This window comes from Eretmochelys imbricata, chromosome 9 (genome assembly GCF_965152235.1).
Source record: "Eretmochelys imbricata isolate rEreImb1 chromosome 9, rEreImb1.hap1, whole genome shotgun sequence".
NCBI lineage: Eukaryota > Metazoa > Chordata > Testudines > Cheloniidae > Eretmochelys > Eretmochelys imbricata.
The window spans coordinates 24,885,854-24,906,221 of NC_135580.1; the positions used below are offsets into that span (position 1 = coordinate 24,885,854).

Sequence of the window (20,368 nt, forward strand, 5' to 3'; positions counted from 1 at the left end):
ACTTTACTTGGATGAAGAACCAGGCTCCCCAGGGTGGTGTCAGCATCTGTGGCCACTGGTCACCCATTTGCATTTGGATTATCAAGATCAGGCACCAACCAAAGATAATGCTCTTAAGGGCCAAGTAGGATCTTTTCTGAATTCTAAATGGGCAGGCTCCTTAAATACATCCAGGCTCCAGAAGCCAAATTTGACCTATTTGGTAAATTACAACAATTCTGGGGTTTGTGTGCCCAGGAAGCCTAACTCTTCCACCAGTTCTCCAGTGCTCAAGAATGTTCCTGCCCACGTTTGATTGAGACTTCCCCATAGCACAGGAAAACCTTGTGGGGTTGCACTTCCTTCCCATAATCCTCATGCCCCCACCCCACGCCCAGTGTTTCGCCACATCTTGTCAGTATTATAGAAGCTGATATCACTTCTCTGGAAGACCCCTATATCCCCGATTATTTTTAAGGTGGTGTCAGGGAAGGCAAACACAATCCCTTGAGAAAGGGACAGGGTCTGCTACTCCCGCCCCCCAAACGATGGAATAAGTAGGGGACAGAGGTATCCATGATGGACCATGAGAAAACAGAGGCCTCCAGTGTGGGGACTGCAGGATACTGGAGAAGCGGGGGCAGAGGAAGGCCTTGGACGGGGAGCAGCTGGTGGGGGTACCTGCAGCTGCAGGAAGCGTTGGGAGGGAAGCCCTGAGGAAGGCTGGAGTAAGGGTTAAGGTGTCCAGCTGTGGGAGGGGAGGGAGAAGGGGGAACCCCAGAATAGCGGAGTGGGAAGCTGAGGCTGGGGATGTAGAGCGGGGAAGAGAGGGCAGCGCCTGCGAGACCAGGGAAGTCCTACTGGTAGCTGAGCGGACAAGATGCAGAGCTGCAGTGGGTCCTGGAGAGGCTGGCGGGGGCGCTGCCGCAGAGCGGGGAGTAGTTCCCGCAGACGGCCAGAGACAGCGCTACTCCGTGGCGGGGGGTAGCATGCTATTAAACAAAGCGGCCTCGTTTGACCCAAACGTCACCCACCTCCCCACCAATGGGGTGGGACCACGCCTGCTAGGCAGCGCAGCTGTGAGATTTCCGTTCTTTTCCCCTCGGAGGAAGCATTGTGCTGGCGAGTATTTCCGGGGGAGCCATTATAGGACGGACCCAAGCGGACAGGGGAGCCGGAAGTACTGCGTTGAAGCCCATTGATAGCACCATAGGGATGCTTGGTGGACAGAGAGCGGCCAGTGCCGGACGGGAGCGGAGCGGCGACTCCGCGAAGACACCGAGCTAGGCGAGAGGAGCTGTAAAGGGGAGCGACACCCGTCTCGCGCGGATTACGCTGACCAACACCGCCCCCCTCCGGCGGACCAGAGGGCCCCCTCGCAGTGTACACGCTTCCCGGCAAGGGGAAGAGCTGAACTTCCTTGTGCCTCCTCGACATAAAAGAGGTGACCTAGTGAGTGGAGACTTGATTCCCCCACCCCCCACCCCACCCCCAGGCCTGGCGAGCAGAGGGCGCTGAAACTCCCCTGCTCTGTGGTGGGCAAAGGTGAGCAGCCCCGTCCCTGGGAAGCCTGGGCGTGAGTAGAGTGGCGTATGCACATCCCGCGCTGGCCTGCGGTGGGCGGAGCTGGGAACTTGCGTCCCAAGTGAGTGACAGTGCGCAGGAGCTTCTCTTTGCCGTTATACGGTTGTTGGGGAACAGTGGAGCCCCCCCTCCAAAAACATTCCGGACTTCGTGTGCAACATGAGCCCAACCATCTCTTACAAGGACAGCAGCCGGCAGCGCCGGCCTGGTGGCTACCACCAGTCCATGGACATGGAGATTAAGCCTCCACCACCAGCTCTGTACATGGATAATCACACTGCGAGACCAGGAGAAGATGACACAGAGGCACTGCTCCAGGGATTTAACTCACCATCCTACATGGTATCCCGGGGATATCGGGCAGAACTGGGTAGTATCCTGCTCCTCCTTTTTCTGTATGTACTACAGGGTATCCCATTGGGGCTGGCAGGCAGCATCCCATTCATCTTGCAGAGCAAGAATGTCAGCTATAAGGACCAGGCTTTTTTCAGCTTTGTCTTTTGGCCTTTCAGTCTCAAGCTGCTCTGGGCCCCATTGGTGGATGCAGTCTACTTCAAGAGCTTTGGCCGCCGCAAGTCCTGGCTTGTGCCCACTCAGTACATCCTGGGGTTTTTTATGATGTACCTGTCCACACAGGTAGACTTCCTTTTAGGCGATGTGGAGGGCAAGAGTCCTGATGTGGTGGCCCTCACTGTGACTTTCTTTTTGTTTGAGTTCCTGGCTGCCACACAGGACATTGCTGTGGATGGCTGGGCACTGACTATGTTGTCCCGAGAAAATGTGGGCTATGCTTCCACTTGTAACTCTGTTGGCCAAACAGCTGGTTATTTCTTGGGAAATGTCTTGTTCTTGGCCCTTGAATCTCCCTCCTTCTGTAACAAATATTTGAGGTTCCAACCTCAACCCAAAGGAATTGTTACCCTTTCAGGTATCATCTATACTATATTGAAATTCAAATCATGATAGTTGTAATGGATTTTGGAACCTTCAACCTCTGTTTGTTTTAAAAGTGAATGTTATCCAGGTTGAAAATGACTGAAAGTTTTTTTTTTTTTAGGTGAAATGTGGGGTCTTAAGCTAGGTCCCAGTGGTTAAATGAGTGCAATTGGCAATCTCTGTAAAGAGGCTAAGAGGGATGGTCACTACCCCTTAAATTTAGAGGTCATCCTTGTAGCTCAGGGTTAAGGTATGCAGAATGTTTTGGGGAAACTTTGAAGTGTCATTACCTGTACATTTATAAGTATAGAGGAATTGCAGTTTTCAGAGCTGTCAAGTCAGCACTACTTTGAATTTTAAAGGTTCATTCTGTTTAGATCAAAATAATTTAAAGCTATTTTGAGCTGATCCTCTTTTAGACAAACATCATCTTTTTCTTTCTTGCTGTTTTTTCCCAAGATTATAAATCGTATTGTATTTGCATGAACAGTGTTACTCCTTTTATGGTAGCCCCAAAAATATAAATGTTCAGGACTAGATATGCTAAGAATCTTTCCAAGCCTTATTAGTGGAAATGTAAATAACATTTTTTTTTTTTTTTTAAACCTCCTTCCTGAAAAACAGTATCCCTGAATCATGGCATAACAGTCTGTGGTATTGTCAGTCACTAGGCTCTGCGTTTTTGTTCTTAGGTATATGTAGGCTGTATTTATTACGTATGTTGCCCAGGTATTTCAGAAGTTGTTAAAGCATAAATATTTGTATGTGCTGTGACAACCTTGAGCATTGGCAACTAAACTTCCCAAGGAACTTGGATAGCTCAGGGGATCCGAATCTGAGCTATCCAGCTCAGGGAACCGGGAACTGTTCCAGGTCACTAGTCTAGTGTGGTCATGGTTAGTAGTGAACTGAAACTTTTAACATGGGTTGGCTATTTGAGTTGGATGGTCACTCTTCATTTGTGGCTATATCACAAAAATGCCACCACATTTGGCACCCCATATGGCAGCCTCAGCAGAGAGGCTAAAGAATCTGAACTCTCCTCTTCTCTCTAGGGGTGGGCTTCTCAGTTAAGAGTTAACAGAGGTTTGTGATGTCTGTCCACATGCTGTCCGTGTTCTGTGGATAAATGGGGGACTTCAGTCTGCAGGGTGTCAAGCTGGTCCCTTGCCCAGGCACTAACATTCTCATGGTTGGTTGGTAGGTATGGTTTGTTCATGAATGCTAATTTATATAGGAAAAATACTATCATACAGTGACAATACTGCCCTGGGTGTTGCATACATGGCAATAGGCTTGTGTGTGCATTTTCCAAATGGAACTACATATCCATGGTTTGGCGCTCTATCGTTTTCCACCCTGCAGCTTCCTTGTTTCCCCAGTTCTGACACTTTCCTGGCTCCTTCCACCATGATTTTGTGACAGGTTGTTCTCCTTCCAACAGTTGCTGGATAAGGTTGTATGCTCCTCCTTTGCTAAGAAGGTTCATTTCTGCTCCACATACCCACAATGTTCAGGTCACCTTAGTTTACATGAATAGTATTATTTACAAAAGAGATCTGTGACTATCACAGAAACATTCATAAAAAAAATAACCAAACCTGTTCAACCTGTCCTTGAATTCTAAATTGGATGAGGGTGGGAAAAGCAAGTTACCTTAGTACACTTAATCATCAGCTAGGGAAATTTACATTTCTTTATGTTCAATCTCTCATCAAAATAAAATTTACACTAATTTAGGTTTAGAAATAACACTTCTTTCATTAGTGTACTTACTTGGAAGTAATCAATGTCTTAAATGTTGGCACTAGCAAGAAACCTTAGTCATTTATTGGTTGGACATAATTTTAATGACTGTAGAATAGGATTCATAAGGATGATTAGGTTAATAACTGCTTAATTGCCCCAATATGTTTCACTGAACTTTTATCATTATGGAATACTGTCACTAAGTGTAATTCATTTATGTGCTCTCTCTTAAATACAGGCTTACTAGCCTTTAAGTGATATTTTTAAAAAGATTTTTCACATTTTCCCCCCTCTGCATACTGATCCGTAGTGGACATTTTGGATGGAAGGATATGTTGCTTTTACCAAGTTAAATTTAAGATTTCCAATCTTAATTAACAGTTCATTGATTTTCATTTGTTTCTGCATACTTTTCTCAGCTAAACTAATCACTGCAGCTGGTGCAAATTGACTTGATTAGAAGCATGTGTATAAAATAGGAATATCTTTGATTACAGTTTTGAGCATTATCTCAATCCTAGTAAATTGGTCTAGCACTGCAATAGCAACTGTCTGCCCTGTGGCACCTTTTTGCACTAGTACCACAGTGCAGTTTTTGTACATGCTGAGACCACTATTAGTACAGCACAATGAAAACTGTATATTTTACATCATATAAAAAATCATTTGAGGCCCCTGTGTTTTTTTTTTCTGGAGGAGGAGGAGGAATCTAAGAAGTTGGGACTAACTAAATCAGCAATATAGACTTGTCAAACCACATGGCCTTTTCCTTTTTATTGAAATATTTGAAGCATTATGGAGGGAAACATTATGGAGGCAGCAAATAGGAGAAACAGTTTAAATGATCTTCTTCTCTCCCCTCTGATCCGGAAATACTAAGATGTGGTAAAGATGTGCTGTAGGCCCTTCACGCAGTGTACTGTCTAGTTATATGCCAGGGGAGTTGTCCAGAATCAGGAGGACATAAGGGTGGCGGAAGGCTGCCTTACCCTTTTCCCTGGCTATCCTACACCTCTAAAAGGCGCAGTACGGATATCACCTTAGGTGAATTAATTTACAGTACTTGATTGTTTTAATAATTCAGAAAGTTACCAATCTTTTCCTTCCTTTTAAAACAAAATCTATTAATATAATTCCCCCTCCAGTGACAGTGCAAGTATTGTAGTATAGTGAATTTTTAATTGACTGTTTTGTACCATCTTTCATCTTTAAAGTGGATCTTACACACTTCTTGTGATATAAGTAAATATAATCCTCATTTTGTTGGTGTAGAACTGAGGCACAGAGAAGTTATACTGTGTATCCCCTTGAGTTAATGTCTGTGATAGAACCGAGAACAACATTCAGAATTCTCAGATTTCAGAGTAGCAGCCGTGTTAGTCTGTATTCCCAAAAAGAACAGGAGTGCTTGTGGCACCTGTAGAGACTAACCAATTTATTTGAGCATAAGCTTTCGTGAGCTACAGCTCACTTCATCGGATGTGAAATAGATTTCCCGAAAGTTAAGTATCCTCACACCTTCTTGTCAACTGTCTAAATGGGCCATCTTGATTATCACTACAAAAGTTTTTTTTTTCTCCTGCTGATAATAGCTCATCTTAACTAACTAGCCTCTCACAGTTTGTATGGCAACTTCCAACTTTTTTGTATGTATATATATTTCTTCTTACTCTATGTTCCATTCTATGCATCCGATGAAGTGGGCTGTAGATGGCTAACTGGTGGCTAACTGGTGTCATTACAAGGATATACAAACATCCCTGTAATGACACCAGTTAGCCATTTTTTCCTGCAGGTAATGTGGAGAACAAACAGTTACAGAGTTAGGAACATTTTATGTCAGTTTTGGGGGGTTACATGAGTTTTAATGCTATTGATACTCATGATTGGTATGATTGTAATTCCCATCTACTAAGGTATTGTGTATATTTCCCATATTGAGCTGCTAATTAACAAAATGTAGACAGTGATATATTTGAATTATGATGAGGTAATTTAATTTCAGATTTCCTATTTTTCTGGGGAGCTGTCTTCTTAATAACTACTACTTTAGTTGCCCTCTTGAAAAAGGAAAACAAGGAAGTAACACCATCAAAAGAAGAAACAAAGGGCATTACTGATACGTACAAACTGCTCTTCTCGATAGTAAGAATGCCAGCAGTTCTTACTTTCTGTATCCTGATTTTAACAGCAAAAGTGAGTAAACATACGTATGAATAATAATTGATAACATGTGGGCCATATTTTCAAACTGTATTCCCCTTTCATGGCAGAAAATGTTTTTTCACTGTTTACTTGTTGCAAATTATCTAAAGTGTGCGTAATTCTTGTTTTTAAGTAGAGTTGTACAAAAGACTTGCATCTAAACCTCCCTTTTTTAATGATTTGATATGAATTAGGCAGGAAGACTCTATTTTAGTCATGGTTTTCTACATAAGAGTGCATTCTTGTTGGTTGTTATAACTTGAATACATATTCTTCACAACTTTGAGATAAGATGTAGGTTTCATTTTTAGAAGGTACACACTATACATTTTTAAACCATGATTTATTTTGAAAACTTTTCAGATTAGTTTTATAGCTATATCAGAAAATGAATGTTTGGTTATTTCATTTACCAAAGGTAATTGAAGCAGATATTTATGAAGTCCTTGGGAGGTGAGCTATCTCCAATTCAACAGATCAATCATTAGTATTTGGAAGATTTTCTTGCCATGGTGTATTAGGAGGAGAACGTCACCAGACAGACATTTAAATTATTTTATTTAACTAAAACGACAATGTTAAGTATTCTGGAATTTTTTTCTTCTACAGCAAACATATAATATTTTAACAAAACAAGCATATGTCCCTCGCTTCTCGCATTTATCTCCAGACTTCTTCTCCTTGTCCAGATCTATTCCGCCCCAATAATCTTCTATTAATTGAACTTTTTGAAACTTTGCACTTTTAGAGAGGAGAGGGATTGGCTCTGAGTACATAAATTTGCAGAGGGACAATAGGGTTGAGGTCTGTTATTTCTCACGTATGTATGTATGTTTAAAAACGTTTTTTGCTGTTAACAAGCATGTTACTTCCGGAGACTCAAATCCACAGTTTGAGAACTGCAAAACTAAGCATCTCTGATGGTATCTTCTAGACTGAGCACTGAGTCCCATTGGTTGGATGGAAAGATTAACCTAAATAATCTATACAGAAGCCTGTGGAACCCCATAAGATTGGGTCCCTAATCCATGAACTATTGAAATTTATTTACAAAGCTTTTCTTAAACATTACATTGTCTCATACTATAGAATTAGAATTTATAATCCCTATTCCATGATGAGATATCTTTGAGCTATAATGTATCTTAAGTAAAACTATCTTTAGATACGTGTTTTCCTCAAAAAGCATTTTATCAAAAAAATCCAATTTAAATAAAATCAGTTTGTTTATTTATTTATTTTTAAATCATTGATTTTTATCCACCCTGGAATTAGGTACATTTTTTACAATATGTAAAGACATTTTTTTAAAATTAGAGTTGCAACACGATTTTCTTTGAGGTTTGTGTGAACTTCTGATTGTGTCTCCAGTATATTTTGTATTTCTGATTGTATCTCCAGCAAGGCTGTTTCCTCTAATTTTGGAATTCTAAAATCTAATCTGCAATTTGGAGAATGTTTGGGTATTTGCAGGGTCTTTGGAATTCTGTGGCACTGTCAGTTTAATTTCTATTGCAAATAAAATTGTGCAATGTACTTTTCTTTAGTTTTATATTGATAGTCTTCATTGTTACCTGCAGCATTCATATGACCAGGAAATTTGTTGCTGCTTTTAACTTTCTCAGTATGGCCTTGATCCTACAGTGTGCAAGTGCAGGAGTCCTCCCATGCAGAATTTGCAACAGGATTGGATCTATATTTGGAAGTGAACTATAGCGGGGGAAAAAAGAAAATTGTAGTTCATTTTAAGTGCCAAATTACTCAGTATTAATGAATATTTGGAGAAATTTAATTTTGATAGTCTAGCAAAGTTTGTCATTGGCTTTCAGGATTTTATTCTCTTTATAACTTACATTGCAGGTTGGCTTCTCAGCAGCAGATGCAGTAACAGGACTTAAATTGGTGGAAGAAGGAGTACCTAAAGAACACTTAGCTCTACTAGCTGTTCCAATAGTACCTTTACAGATAATATTGCCTCTGATCATCAGCAAATACACAGCAGGTCCACAGCCACTGAACACATTTTACAAAGCCATGCCTTTTAGGTAAAAAAGTAGATGATAGATTTTAACTTTGCATGTTTATACAATGTATTTGAATTGTGTAGTTTGAATAAATAAAAAATAATATGATGTGAATTGAAGGTTGTGCTTTTCAAACATACAGACATAAAGAATTATGCAAGTTAAGATTCTCATAGTGAACTTGCTCACGTTTCAGGGCACAATTTTTACCTCCAATACACCTGTGCAACTTCTGTTGAAGTCAGTCAGTGTTGGACATGTATATTTGAAAGCAGAATTACGCTGCTTTTGCTTTAAGCAAGGTGTACATCTGACAGTACAGGGTGATATTCTTCCACCCTTACTCGAGTAGTACCTTACTCTACAATTAGTTTCACTAAAGTCAGTGGCTGTATTTGTATAGCAAGGTACTTCTCAGTGGTAAGGATGGCAAAATCTGGCCCATAACTAGTAATCCAAAATATTTCATCTGCTAAATCCTACTTGATATACTCATGCTAGTAGTCCCATATACCTCACTGGGTTCAGTTGTGAGAATAAGGGAAATGGTAGTCGGCCCATTTATGCAATATGGGTGCATCAAGGATGAGAAACTTAACATTTGCATTTTATGTCTCTTAAATGTCTAAAATTGTCACACAGTAGTCTAGTATTTTAATACCTCTTTAAATTGTAGAAAAAGGGAATTAGATTCTGCTGATTTCGCTGTGTACTTCCATGGTTGCAGCACCGTCAAACAAATAGAACTCCACAGTGATGCAACAGCACAAACCACATCTATGCAACTAATATCAATACTGTGTATTTGTTCAGTAATTCAATAAATAGTAAAATTTCAATTTTCTGAATATAAAGTTCAGCCATTTTTTCAGGATATATATGCACAAAAGTCTTACTCTTTTTTTTCCTGCAGTTTAAAAAAGGTATTTCTTTTGCTCTTGCATAACTGAAAAGTGAATAAGTAGTCTTTTTTTGCTCCAAATTTAAAAAAACAAACAGACCCTTAGCTAAGTTGTGTGGTTGCTTTCACCCAAAAGAGAACTTTCTGATAGTAATGAGCATTTGAAAATGGAGAGGGTTATTTCTGGAGACTTTCCATAACCTTAGCTATACCATTCACTGCCAAGGAAAACTAGCTTCGTATGAAATGTTTATAACTTCAGTTGATATATACATACACACAAATGAATTTAAAAACAGTTGGTGTCCATCTTAGAATCATTTTTAGGTATATTTGAAATAAGTTTTTACTATAATCTTTCAGATAAATGGATTCACATCACTAACTATTTTAAAAAGCATCTGTGCTCACACATGAATGCTATAGATTTTGCAAGATATGCAGTGATTCATGTCCACATATTTAAATTCAGAAGCTAAAAATTAGTCTTTTCCCCTTTGTTACAGGTTACTGATAGGCTTGGAATTTGCTGTTTTGGTTTGGTGGACTCCTAAAGTACAACATGAAGGAGGATTTCCTATCTATTACTATATTGTGGTGTTGCTGAGTTATGCTTTACATCAGGTAACAAGTTGCTACATTTTGTTGTCATAAAGATAGAATTTTTCTGCAGGGGGCATGAATGGACTATCTTTATAACTTATCCTCTTGTAAAAATATAATTATCTGGCTTTGTCCTCATCTTAATTATACTGGTGCTTTTATAATGGGAGACTGAAATGGAGTTAACTAATAACTCCATTTTATAATCCTAGTTAACTGAATAACAAAACCCATGCAGTAGAGCAGATCAATCAGCCTGCTCAGAGGATTTCTCTTTGCTCTAGTGTGGTTCATCAGAGATTTCTTGCCACATTCTTATTCACTAGATCAGCTTTTTTTTTCTCCAGCAATTATTTTTCTGAAAGTGAGCTAAAGAATCCCATTTGAATGGGAGTCAGGGGAACCATTTTCCTTTGAGTCTGACCAACATGATGATTATGTAGTTCCATAAAAGTACACAGAAATTCATGTGAGATTCCTGCCCTAAAAAGCTTATAAAGTTGCATTTTATTGACTGATGGAAATAGCACAATGGGTTGAAAACAAAGCCTGTTGACTTCAGTGGGCTTTGAAATGGGGCCAATGTTTGTGAAGTGTCTTTGAAATAATCTCATTGACAACTCTGTATTTATTAAAGCATATTCAATCTGATCTATCATATCTGAAATCTACTTCAGATAATTCCAAAACATCTGAGGCTGGGTCTACATATATATGAGCCAAGCCAAATGGCAAGATTTCCTCGTGTTGTTGAATGTAGACAAATCCTGACCACAAAGCAACATTTCTAGTGATTAACCGCACAGATCTCTGGAAGAACTGCAATAATATAAAATAAATGTTACTATATTTCAAGTAATATGTTTTTAGATTTAAAAACAGTTAAGAATAATTGAATCAATTTTAGTATTTTTTTCCCCCATCAGATTACGTTATACAGCATGTATGTTGCTATAATGGCTTTCAATGCCAAAGTTAGTGATCCATTGATTGGAGGAACATATATGACACTTCTAAACACTGTGTCGAATCTGGGAGGAAACTGGCCTGCTACGGTAGCTCTTTGGCTTGTTGATCCACTTACAGTGAAAGAGTGTATAGGCGCACAGGAACAGAGTTGTGGAACTACAGCTGCTGCAGAAGTAAGTTTGGAAAGTGTGATGGTCTCCACTCTGATGTGTCTAAATATTATAATAATGGTTTCTCTTAATGTGTCTTGCACATTCAAAGGCCTTCAAAATGTCTCAGAGAATCCTAGAAGATTAGGGTTAAAAGAGACTGCAGGAGGTCATCTAGTCCCCCCTGCTTTCCCCCTGCTTAAGGCAGGACCAATCCCCAACTAAATCATCCCAGCCAGGGCTTTGTCAAGCCGGGCCTTAAAAACCTCTAAGGATGGAGATCCCACCACCTCCCTAGGTAACCCATTCCAGTGCTTCACCACCCTCCTAGTGAAATAGTGTTTCCTAATATCCAACCTAGACCTCCCCCACTGCAACTTGAGACCACGGCTCCTTTTTCTGTCATCTGCCGCCACTGAGAACAGCCTAGCTCCATCCTCTTTGGAACCCCCCTTCAGGTAGTTGAAGGCTGTTATCAAATTCCCCCTCACTCTTCTGTAGACTAAACAAGCCCAGTTCCCTCAGCCTCTCCTCATAAGTCATGTGCCCTCAGCCCCCTGATAATTTTCGTTGCCCTCTGCTGGACTCCCTCCAATTTGTCCACATCCTTCTTGTAGTGGAGGGCCCAAAACTGGACGCAGTACTCCAGATGTGGCCTCCAGGGCCGAATAGAGGGGAATAATCACTTCCCTCGATCTGCTGGCAATGCTCTTACTAATACAGCCCAATATGCAATTAGCCTTCTTGGCAACAAGTGCACAATGCTGACTCATATCCAGCTTCTCATCCGCTGTAATCCCCAGGTCCTTTTCTGCAGAACTGCTGCCTAGCCAGTTGAAGGCCAGCCTGTAGCGGTGCATGGGATTCTTCCATCCTAAGTGCAGGACTCTGCTCTTGTCCTTGTTGAACCTCATCAGATTTTTTTTTTTTGGGAGGGGGGTGTCCCAATCCTCCAATTTGTCTAGGTCACTATGGACCCTATCCCTACCCATGTCCAGTTGCTTTTTATATTCCACTAACATGAAGTTTGATTTTTCTACTGAATCTACTCTTCAGTTATTAAACACACACACATGCTCCTGGTGGAAAACTACATCTTCAGGATGTTTACTACTTTCTTTATAGCTGGGGGGAAGGGGGAAGAGACAGGAAAATGAGAATAAGAGGCTTCTCAGGGATGCAATGAAGGACTGGATTAGTAGCAGGAGTACAGAGGATGTGGTTACACCCCTCAAGCCTGGGTGGATCAGGATTTTGTAGTTTGGAATGTTGTGATTAGGTGCTTTTTAATTATTTTTGGCAGGATATTTCCCCTTCCTCCTCCTTCTCCCTCCACCCCCCATTGCTTTTCCTCTCTTTCCTCCTCAGTGGGTTTTCTGTTTTATCACCTTCTGATTCTTTCTTTCTAATTTGACTTTTTCTTTACTTCCCCCATTTTTGATCATCCCATCTTCCTGACCATATGATGTTTCACTGCTTCTAGAGCAGTGAAATTGGCTCCACTCCCCCTCTCTCTAATGCTCTCGTGGATGTTCTGGAGAATAGAACACGCTGTGCTACTGCACACAGGGTAGAGCAAAACAGCACAAGCAAGTAAAGAACTTTGGGGAAATGAGGGCTTCAAATTCACATCTTTGCTGAAGCAAGAAATAACTGGCATCTTATGACTCACTTGCTTTAGTCAAACCCCTTGTTGCTCATGGCTCAAACTTCACCATAGAATGCTCTTATGTATGTAGAATACTGTTTGGGCTGTAGAAGCACACTGATTGCACAAAGCATTCTAGGGATATAAATATTGGATCCAAACAATAGGTATGGAGTAAAGCAGGATTTCTTTAAACCAGAGCAACTCTCCATTCTGGAAAAAAATTGATTCCAGCCCTGATAAATCTGAGATTCCTAGGTATACCTCTCTTCATTCCTGTTACTAATTAGATCTCCCATCCTCTTGCCCTCCTCCCTGAAATAGGTGAGTGAATCTCTTCCTCCTCCAGTCCGTTTCCATGTCTCCCCCACTTGTATCGTTCCCTTTTGCTTCCCTGTCCACGTGTTGCTGGTCTGGACAGCACTTCAGAAAAGGGGGTTTGCTTTCAGTACTCTCTCATTCCTGTTAAATGCATAGTGACTGCAATGAATTTGCACTACAAACACTTTTTTTTTGGGGGGGGGGGGGGGGAGTGCTTTTTAAAAGGTATAAGGAAATATGCTCAAGATGTGCTTCGTAGGCATAGGCATAGCCATAGACACCAAGAATAGTTGTAGACAAAATGAATACATAATGTTGTAGATCTGCAGACAATATAATGAGAGGTCTGTAATACAGTATAATGCAAGAGTTTGACTTCCAGAAATGAGTCTAGGCTTCTGAAATATGAACGTTTTTTCATGGGCTTTGGAATACTGATTGCAATTTTTCCATCTGTATGCAATGCACAAGCTGGGCATAGTGGTTTTTGGTGTTTTTGTTTTGTTTGGTTTTGGTAACTGAATTGATCCCCAGGCCTGTATGCCCCCATTGCCCAAAGCACATGGAGATAAAAGATAATTTTAATAAACTCTGTAGGGTTGTTGACCATCCAAGAGGAGGGAGTGAATAATGAAGTGGAATCCAAAGATCTGTGGGTAATGAAGCCCCCAACCAAGAAGATCATAGTTGTTAGTCATGGTTGGCTCACTGCCCCATAAAGAAGGATTCTCTGACTAAGGTTTCCCCTCTGTGTTCCTTGTACTCATGCTCCCATTGAATGCCAGTCTATGGCTGCCCTCTGTGACCCTATTCTGGAGGTGGGAACACCGATAACTGTGGCAGTCTTGGTGTAGGTACTTTATTGTATTGGAGAAGATATACTTTGTGTGGCTCATCTCCCTGTACTGATTGTTTTTCTTCTTGGCCAAGAAACTCATGTGGGAGGGGCGGGGGGGAGGGATAAAGGCAACTATGGAGGGTAGCATAATTGGGAATCTAAAATGTGTGCTTGTTTAAAATATACTTAGATAACAGCAAAAGTCCTTTCTATATTTGAATTTTAAGCACTTGTCTCACTATAAAGAAATACTGGGCAAATGTTTCAATTTGTTTAATAAATATGTTTGTTTCTCTCTCAGCACTGTACAGAACTTGGTGGTTCTTGTGTTACGATGCTGGATGGTTATTATGTAGAATCCATAATCTGCGTTGCTCTGGGATTTTTCTGGTGGTTCCTCCTTGGGTCAAAACTTAAAAAGCTGCAAGATGAAGGACAATCTTCATGGAAATGCAAGAGGACCAACTGATGTAATTTAAATACTGGATGGAACTAGCAAATTGTTAGAGCTTAATTTTAGTGCAGAGACATTTCATACTCATTAAACAGGAGTATACATATTTTTAAAATGCCAAATGGCTGGGAAAACTAAGACCACTAAAAGTGGCATTTGTGTATGCAATACCATTTGCTCTATGTGAAAATCTAGTTAAGGTCAGAAAAGTAATTCTCAAAAATGGCAAGTTTGTACTACACATTTATGTCCTCATGGCTGCCTTTATCTGTTTAGACAAGCAACACTTAAATTGCAGTGCAGTAGCTATAGAAGAGCAAACTGTTCCACACATATACATCTCAAAATCAGCATTTTCAGCAAAGTTCTATGTTCTCTTTATATAAAAAAAAAAAAGGTTGAGCAGAAACAATTTTGGCTTGATCAATTAACAAGTTGGCCTTGGCAGTGCTGTCATTTAAAAGAATATTTAATTTTGTAAACTAAGCATATATAAACTAGCAGTGATTGAGGAAGAATAAATGTAGAACACACATGTCATTTTCTTATCAGTTTCCTGACCACAACCACACTTCAATGGATCAAACTGTGTTTAAAAGCCTCTTTTAAATGTATTTTCAGGCTTTTATAAGCTTTAAAGATTTATAAGAAACATAACATTTTTTATAGATTTGAAAGTTATGCCTTTTAATTTATTGTCTCCTCTTGTTTCAAGGCACTTTGTTTCAAAAAGTAAATCAACTGTTTTTTTTTTTTTTTTTTTCAGTAAAACTAGTATGAGGTGGGATTTATGTGATGAGTGCCGCACAATGCCCTTAGTAAGCCTTGAGTGTTGAAGGGTCAGATCGAGTGTTGAAGCTTTTGTGCGTTAAAGGCTAAGCTTCAAAATAATAAAAGCTGGCGTAATCCTTACTGGGTTCTGTTTGCATTTGTGAGGGAGAAATGTGACTAGCTGTATAGCTCTTGTATTACGAGAGAATTGGAACATACAGATTAGAAATGAGTGAGAAGTCATAAACATTTATGTATAGCCCAAAGAGAAGGGTGAACAAAAGACATTCAGTGCCTTTGAAAGATGTAGTGTGTGGTGATGATAAAATTGCTCATTACACACATTAATCAGTTAAGAAATAGATTGTAACTAACTGTACCAAGCAAGATATGTTGCATCATCTACAATTCCTTCAAAAACTCATAAACTGGTACTTTGTAATTGAGATTTGCTTGCTACATTCAGTATCAGATGAATCAGCCTCTTGAGTGCCTTAATGACGCACAGTGTGCTGTATATCCAATGAAAAGGCACTTATATATTTTGTTGGATGTATGTTATACATCATTACTTCAATTGAATGATATTAAAAATACCTTGTAAAGGTATGACAGGTAGGTTAATATCCGATTCCTTATAATACACAATTAAATATCAGATGTTCCACCTGTCTTGTGTGCTTTTAATATTTTTAAAGGAAACCATTTTTTGCTGAAATATAAATTAACATTAATTCTTGATTCTAATTGAATTACGAGTAAACATAAAGGTAGGGTTTTTGTTCAGGTCTGGGGAGTAAAAGATTATTGATAACAGTTGGGAGGGAAGGTTTGTTTGTTTCAGTACTAAAGATTGCTCCCCTCCTCTCACCCTCCTCGTCACCTCCACCCACAATAAAAAAATAAGCTTGCATTCGGCTGGATGTCATCAGAGAACACAGAAGCGCAGAATTGAGACATAGCTGGAGTTATGAACTCCAGTTTCCTCTTGCTGCAGTGTGTTGGTCCAGTTTAGCAATAGCACATTATCCGTATTTTAATTCTCTTAAAATAACTGATTAAGAAATCAAGCCGACTTACTTGAATATAAAAGCACAGCTCTCGCATGAAATATTTTCATTTTCCAAAATCTTTTAGATAAAGCTTAAATTATTTGCATTAATTTCAACCCATTACTGTCTTCTGGATAAGTGCAAACAGAACATACTGCCGGGTTTAGTAGCATAGGAAAGCAGTTGTCGGTTTCAGCCATGACCAAAAGTCCTCTAATGGCTTGAATGTGGCTTTTACTTTTTCCCTGCTTTTACAAAAACTTATGGACTGCAGAATATATGCAACTAAATGCAGAAATTTTTACAGTTGGCCCTCCTTTTGCAATTCTGTATTACTGATTCTACATGTGCCAAGGTGATTCTTATTAATAAAATGTTTTGTATTTGAAGTAGCTTAATCATCAGAGCATCTTTTCAATTTCTAAATAAAACCGAAAACCAAAATCAATAGTAAAACAAAGTAATGTATTTGAAATGTACTTTCTTTAGGTAAAAGACATAGTTTAATAACTACTTGCAATGTCTGGTCTGTCAAATGAAGGACTATCTTGTGCTGTGTTTTAACATTGCTTAAATTGGAAATGCTGCAGTTATAATATTTGAGTGGCAGATTGCTAAACGATCCTGTTAACGGTACATTTTTTCTCTCATAAAGAGGAATAAATTGTTGTTTTGAAGGGGAAGAATTAACATCTAAAAAATATAACACCAGATCAGAGATGCTAAAAATGGTAGCTACGTTTTATTAAGATCTAGATGTGCACAGATTTCAACTGGAATGATAACTTACTATTTAATATTTAAATGGGAAATTGGGGAAAGTGAAGCACATTCTAGGTACTATTATGTGGAAACATTGCATAATGTAAATGGGTAAATATATTGCCTCTTAGTCAATAGATGTTTTATGGCACCAAGTAAATAAACTTTTTTCCACAGCACACCTAGGGAGCAGAATGACTAGTGATCTTTGTACGCAGGCACATCTAGCTCATTAGTCTGAATCTAGTTCTGGATTGCAGTGATCAAAAGTCCATTATCATTTATCATCTATAATAAGGATCTCAGCCAAATAAGTTGGTGTTCTCAGACCCTTTCTTAGTAGGTAGGTGGTCTTGTCATAAATATTAAGCACTGTAGTTTAGCAGTCACAGCAAAGAGCTGAAGGATTGATAGGCCATGTAAACTGAAGTTATCTGCTTTGTTTCCAGATCTCTCCAGAACAGAGTTGAGGTGCATTGGTTGGGTAGTGTGGAAACGTTCTTGTATTCATTTTGTAAAGAGATTTTTTTTTAAAAAAAAATCTAATGCTGTCAGTCTATTACCCTTTCACAAGCATTTAAACCTTTTTCCCTTTTAAATTAACAATTAGTGTCTCAAGTTGCTTAGAAATACTTTATTCTTAACTAGCACTCAAGTAGATTAGCCTAGTACCAACTTTTGTGATGTACCAATAATAGCGAGTTTTCTGCAAAGTTTTAATATTTCAGTGTAGTTTTGTGAAATTACATTGAAAGCTACCTGAAAACAAACAACCAGTGATCTGAAATATGGTATAAATATATAAGTGACTGACAAAGGATGGTGTAGAGATCTCGAGTCTTAATAAAACAGGACAGGGAGATGTTAGACTGGGGGATCTCAACTTTCATGAGCCAGGCCTTCCCTCCTCCTGCCCCCCCCCCTCTTTTTTTTAATATTGAAGCCTTGCTTCACAAAATGGGATTTTTCCAATGTAATCAGGATGGAACTGGACCTATTAATATATTGATTTCTAATAAAGGAGATGCTACTTTACATAAATCAGACAGCAAGATCAACAGACTAATTGTGCATAGGCTAGGAAACCTTGTAAAAGCATAAACCTTAATACCCACAAAGTTTTCAGGGCAGTATTTCTCAATGTCAGCATTAAAGAATGCTAGTGGGCTCTGCAACCCTGTGTGCCAGGTCACATTGCCACTTCTTCAAATTTGGCCCAGATGACCCTCTGTTGTGATGGAGGGGTGACCAACCCTAATTTGAGTGGCTGCAATCCTGTGTGTCAGGACACAATGTTGCTCACTCCTGTGGTCGTAATGCCACTCATTCAGATTTGGCCTGGCCCTCCCCTTTGTCATGATTGAGGGGTGGCCGGGCAAAATTTGAGTGAGTGGCACTGTGAATGAGTAAGACTTGCTGCTGGCCCCACCCCTATGTTGAGAACTGCTGTCACACAGTCTATATTACAGAATGGATCTTAGTGCATTAATCCAACAAACTTTTTAGGATTCAATCCTGTAAGGTGCTGAGCACCCTCAACTCCCATTTGAAGACTGTAGGAGTTGAGGGTTTGTAGCATCTTGCAGGACCAGTCAGAATTCTTAACGTAACCACTTTTGCACATCATCTAAAGCTACGGCAAAGAGATGCTTTGAAGGCTGTCTGTACATGGTTGCGTGTGTGATATTTTATAACTTATTAAATATCATTCTGATATAAGTCACTACCTTGTAATTCTATCGTGGAAAAATCCAGGTTTAGAGGATTTATATTTTGTGAACTCAACTTGATTTTTTTTCCACTACAAGTTAATTGAAATGTTGTAAAATGTTCAAACGTAACACAAATTTCAAAGAACATTTTTTCCAGTGAAAATCCTATAATACTTGGTTACTTCTAGTTCGTTACTAGATCTGTTGTGTGAAACATTTTAAGTTTGAACCCTCTACATAGCATTAAAAGGTTCTTGATACAGGAACACGAATACTCTTTTCATTGTTGCCTTGGTTTATAAGTTTGACTGAACTCTGTACTGTATCTGAAATGTCATGACCATATTGGTATTGTCTAATATACTGCTTTTTCCTGAGAAGCCTAAAACTGGTAATTTGAGATAGACCTGTAAGATATAAAAGTGGATATGGCCATTGTGTATAATGATTACTTCTGTACTGTTAATGAAAGCTGGTAGAATGTACTGCATAAATGAACCTCTTCATATTTAGCACTGGGGAGACGCGATTTCAGCAGTTGGCTGATATCCAGGAACTCTGGTTAAGAATGAATTTATTATGAAATTCAGTTACTGTTGAACTAATATTGGGAAAACAATAAAATAGTATGTGTATGCTGGAATATTCCAAAAACATTGTTCTTCTATTAAGTGTACTGTCCTGGAGATACATGTTAATAAATGGGGAGATTTAATAATTCTATGCAGTCTGCTTACGATACAAGAGAAATAAAGCACACACTACTATTTTAAATTATTATTGTTTAAAGTAAATTAAAGTGAATATTAATCTTGTTAAACTGGAACAAAACTACAGTGGAACCATAACTAACATGCCCAGGGACCATTGTAAATGGCTGATTTTATTTAAAGTTACCTCCAAATCCATTTTGCTAAAATGAGAAACTATTGTTTTAAAAAATATTTTTGTTAAAGGATTCATTATTGTTTGTAGTGCTGTAGCTGTGTTGGTCCCAGGATATAAGAGAGACAAGGTGGATGAGGTGATATCTTTTCCTGGACCAACTTCTGCTGGTGGAAGGGACAAGCTTTTGAGTGTCACAGAGTTCTTCACTCTGAGGAAGAGCTCTGTGAAGCTTGAAAGCTTGTCCCTTCCACCAACAGAAGTTGGTCCACGAAAAGATATTGCCTCACCCATCTTGTGTCTCCAAGTTTATGAAGTCTGTTCTGGGACTCTTAAAATTGTTCACTTATTAAAGTGTGACAAGACACCAGATGGTTACTTCCTTGCTCATCATTAAAATGCTGAATTTATGGAAACATTAGACTGGAAGATCTTTGGATTCATTTGTTCCACTTATTTCAATAATGTGATGCTACAATTTAAATGTTTTTTTAGGTATTTTGTGCATTTCACTTCGTTTTGCAATGAAAGCATTTCTTGAAATACTTCTTTTTTCTTTTTCAAATAAAGGATAATTAAATACAGACTTGCTGGTAACTGGTATTGGACCCCACTGAATAGCAGAAATTGGTAGTACAAATGCATTTGTATTACATACAGCATTTGTTGTGGGGTCTTTCTAAGACTCTATCTCCAAATTGGCAGAAAGGATTTTGGCAATCTCTCTGAGCTTCAAATTATTCCTAAGAAGATTTCAGTTCTACTTCCTTCCCCTAATTTGTGGATGGTTGGAGAAAATTTAAAGGACTGTTACTTACAATGATGT

The 20,368-nt window shown here is 39.1% G+C and overlaps 1 protein-coding gene across 2 annotated transcripts; it reads left to right on the plus strand.

Moving 5' to 3' along the window:
• The first annotated feature begins 1,155 nt into the window (after nt 1-1,155).
• Nucleotides 1,156-20,126, plus strand: SLC33A1 (solute carrier family 33 member 1). 2 transcript variants are annotated; one of them, XM_077826484.1, is made up of 6 exons: nt 1,156-2,491; nt 6,254-6,444; nt 8,314-8,498; nt 9,885-10,002; nt 10,908-11,123; nt 14,208-20,126. In XM_077826484.1, the coding sequence occupies exons 1-6, from the start codon at nt 1,723-1,725 to the stop codon at nt 14,373-14,375; spliced, it is 1,647 nt and encodes a 548-aa protein (XP_077682610.1). In that variant the 5' UTR covers nt 1,156-1,722; the 3' UTR covers nt 14,376-20,126. The 2 variants fall into 2 exon arrangements, with proteins under 2 accessions (XP_077682610.1, XP_077682611.1); XM_077826485.1 differs by lacking the exon at nt 14,208-20,126 and adding an exon at nt 13,666-13,709.
• The last annotated feature ends 242 nt before the right edge of the window (nt 20,127-20,368 follow it).

What these genes read in the sequence shown, in the direction of transcription:
- SLC33A1 (XM_077826484.1), top strand. Translation starts at nt 1,723, where the DNA reads ATGAGCCCAACCATCTCTTACAAGGACAGCAGCCGGCAGCGCCGGCCT. An exon ending in TCCTGATTTTAACAGCAAAA is followed by an intron (nt 6,445 to 8,313) that starts GTGAGTAAACAT and finishes CTTACATTGCAG; the next exon opens with GTTGGCTTCTCAGCAGCAGA. An exon ending in TACAAAGCCATGCCTTTTAG is followed by an intron (nt 8,499 to 9,884) that starts GTAAAAAAGTAG and finishes CCTTTGTTACAG; the next exon opens with GTTACTGATAGGCTTGGAAT.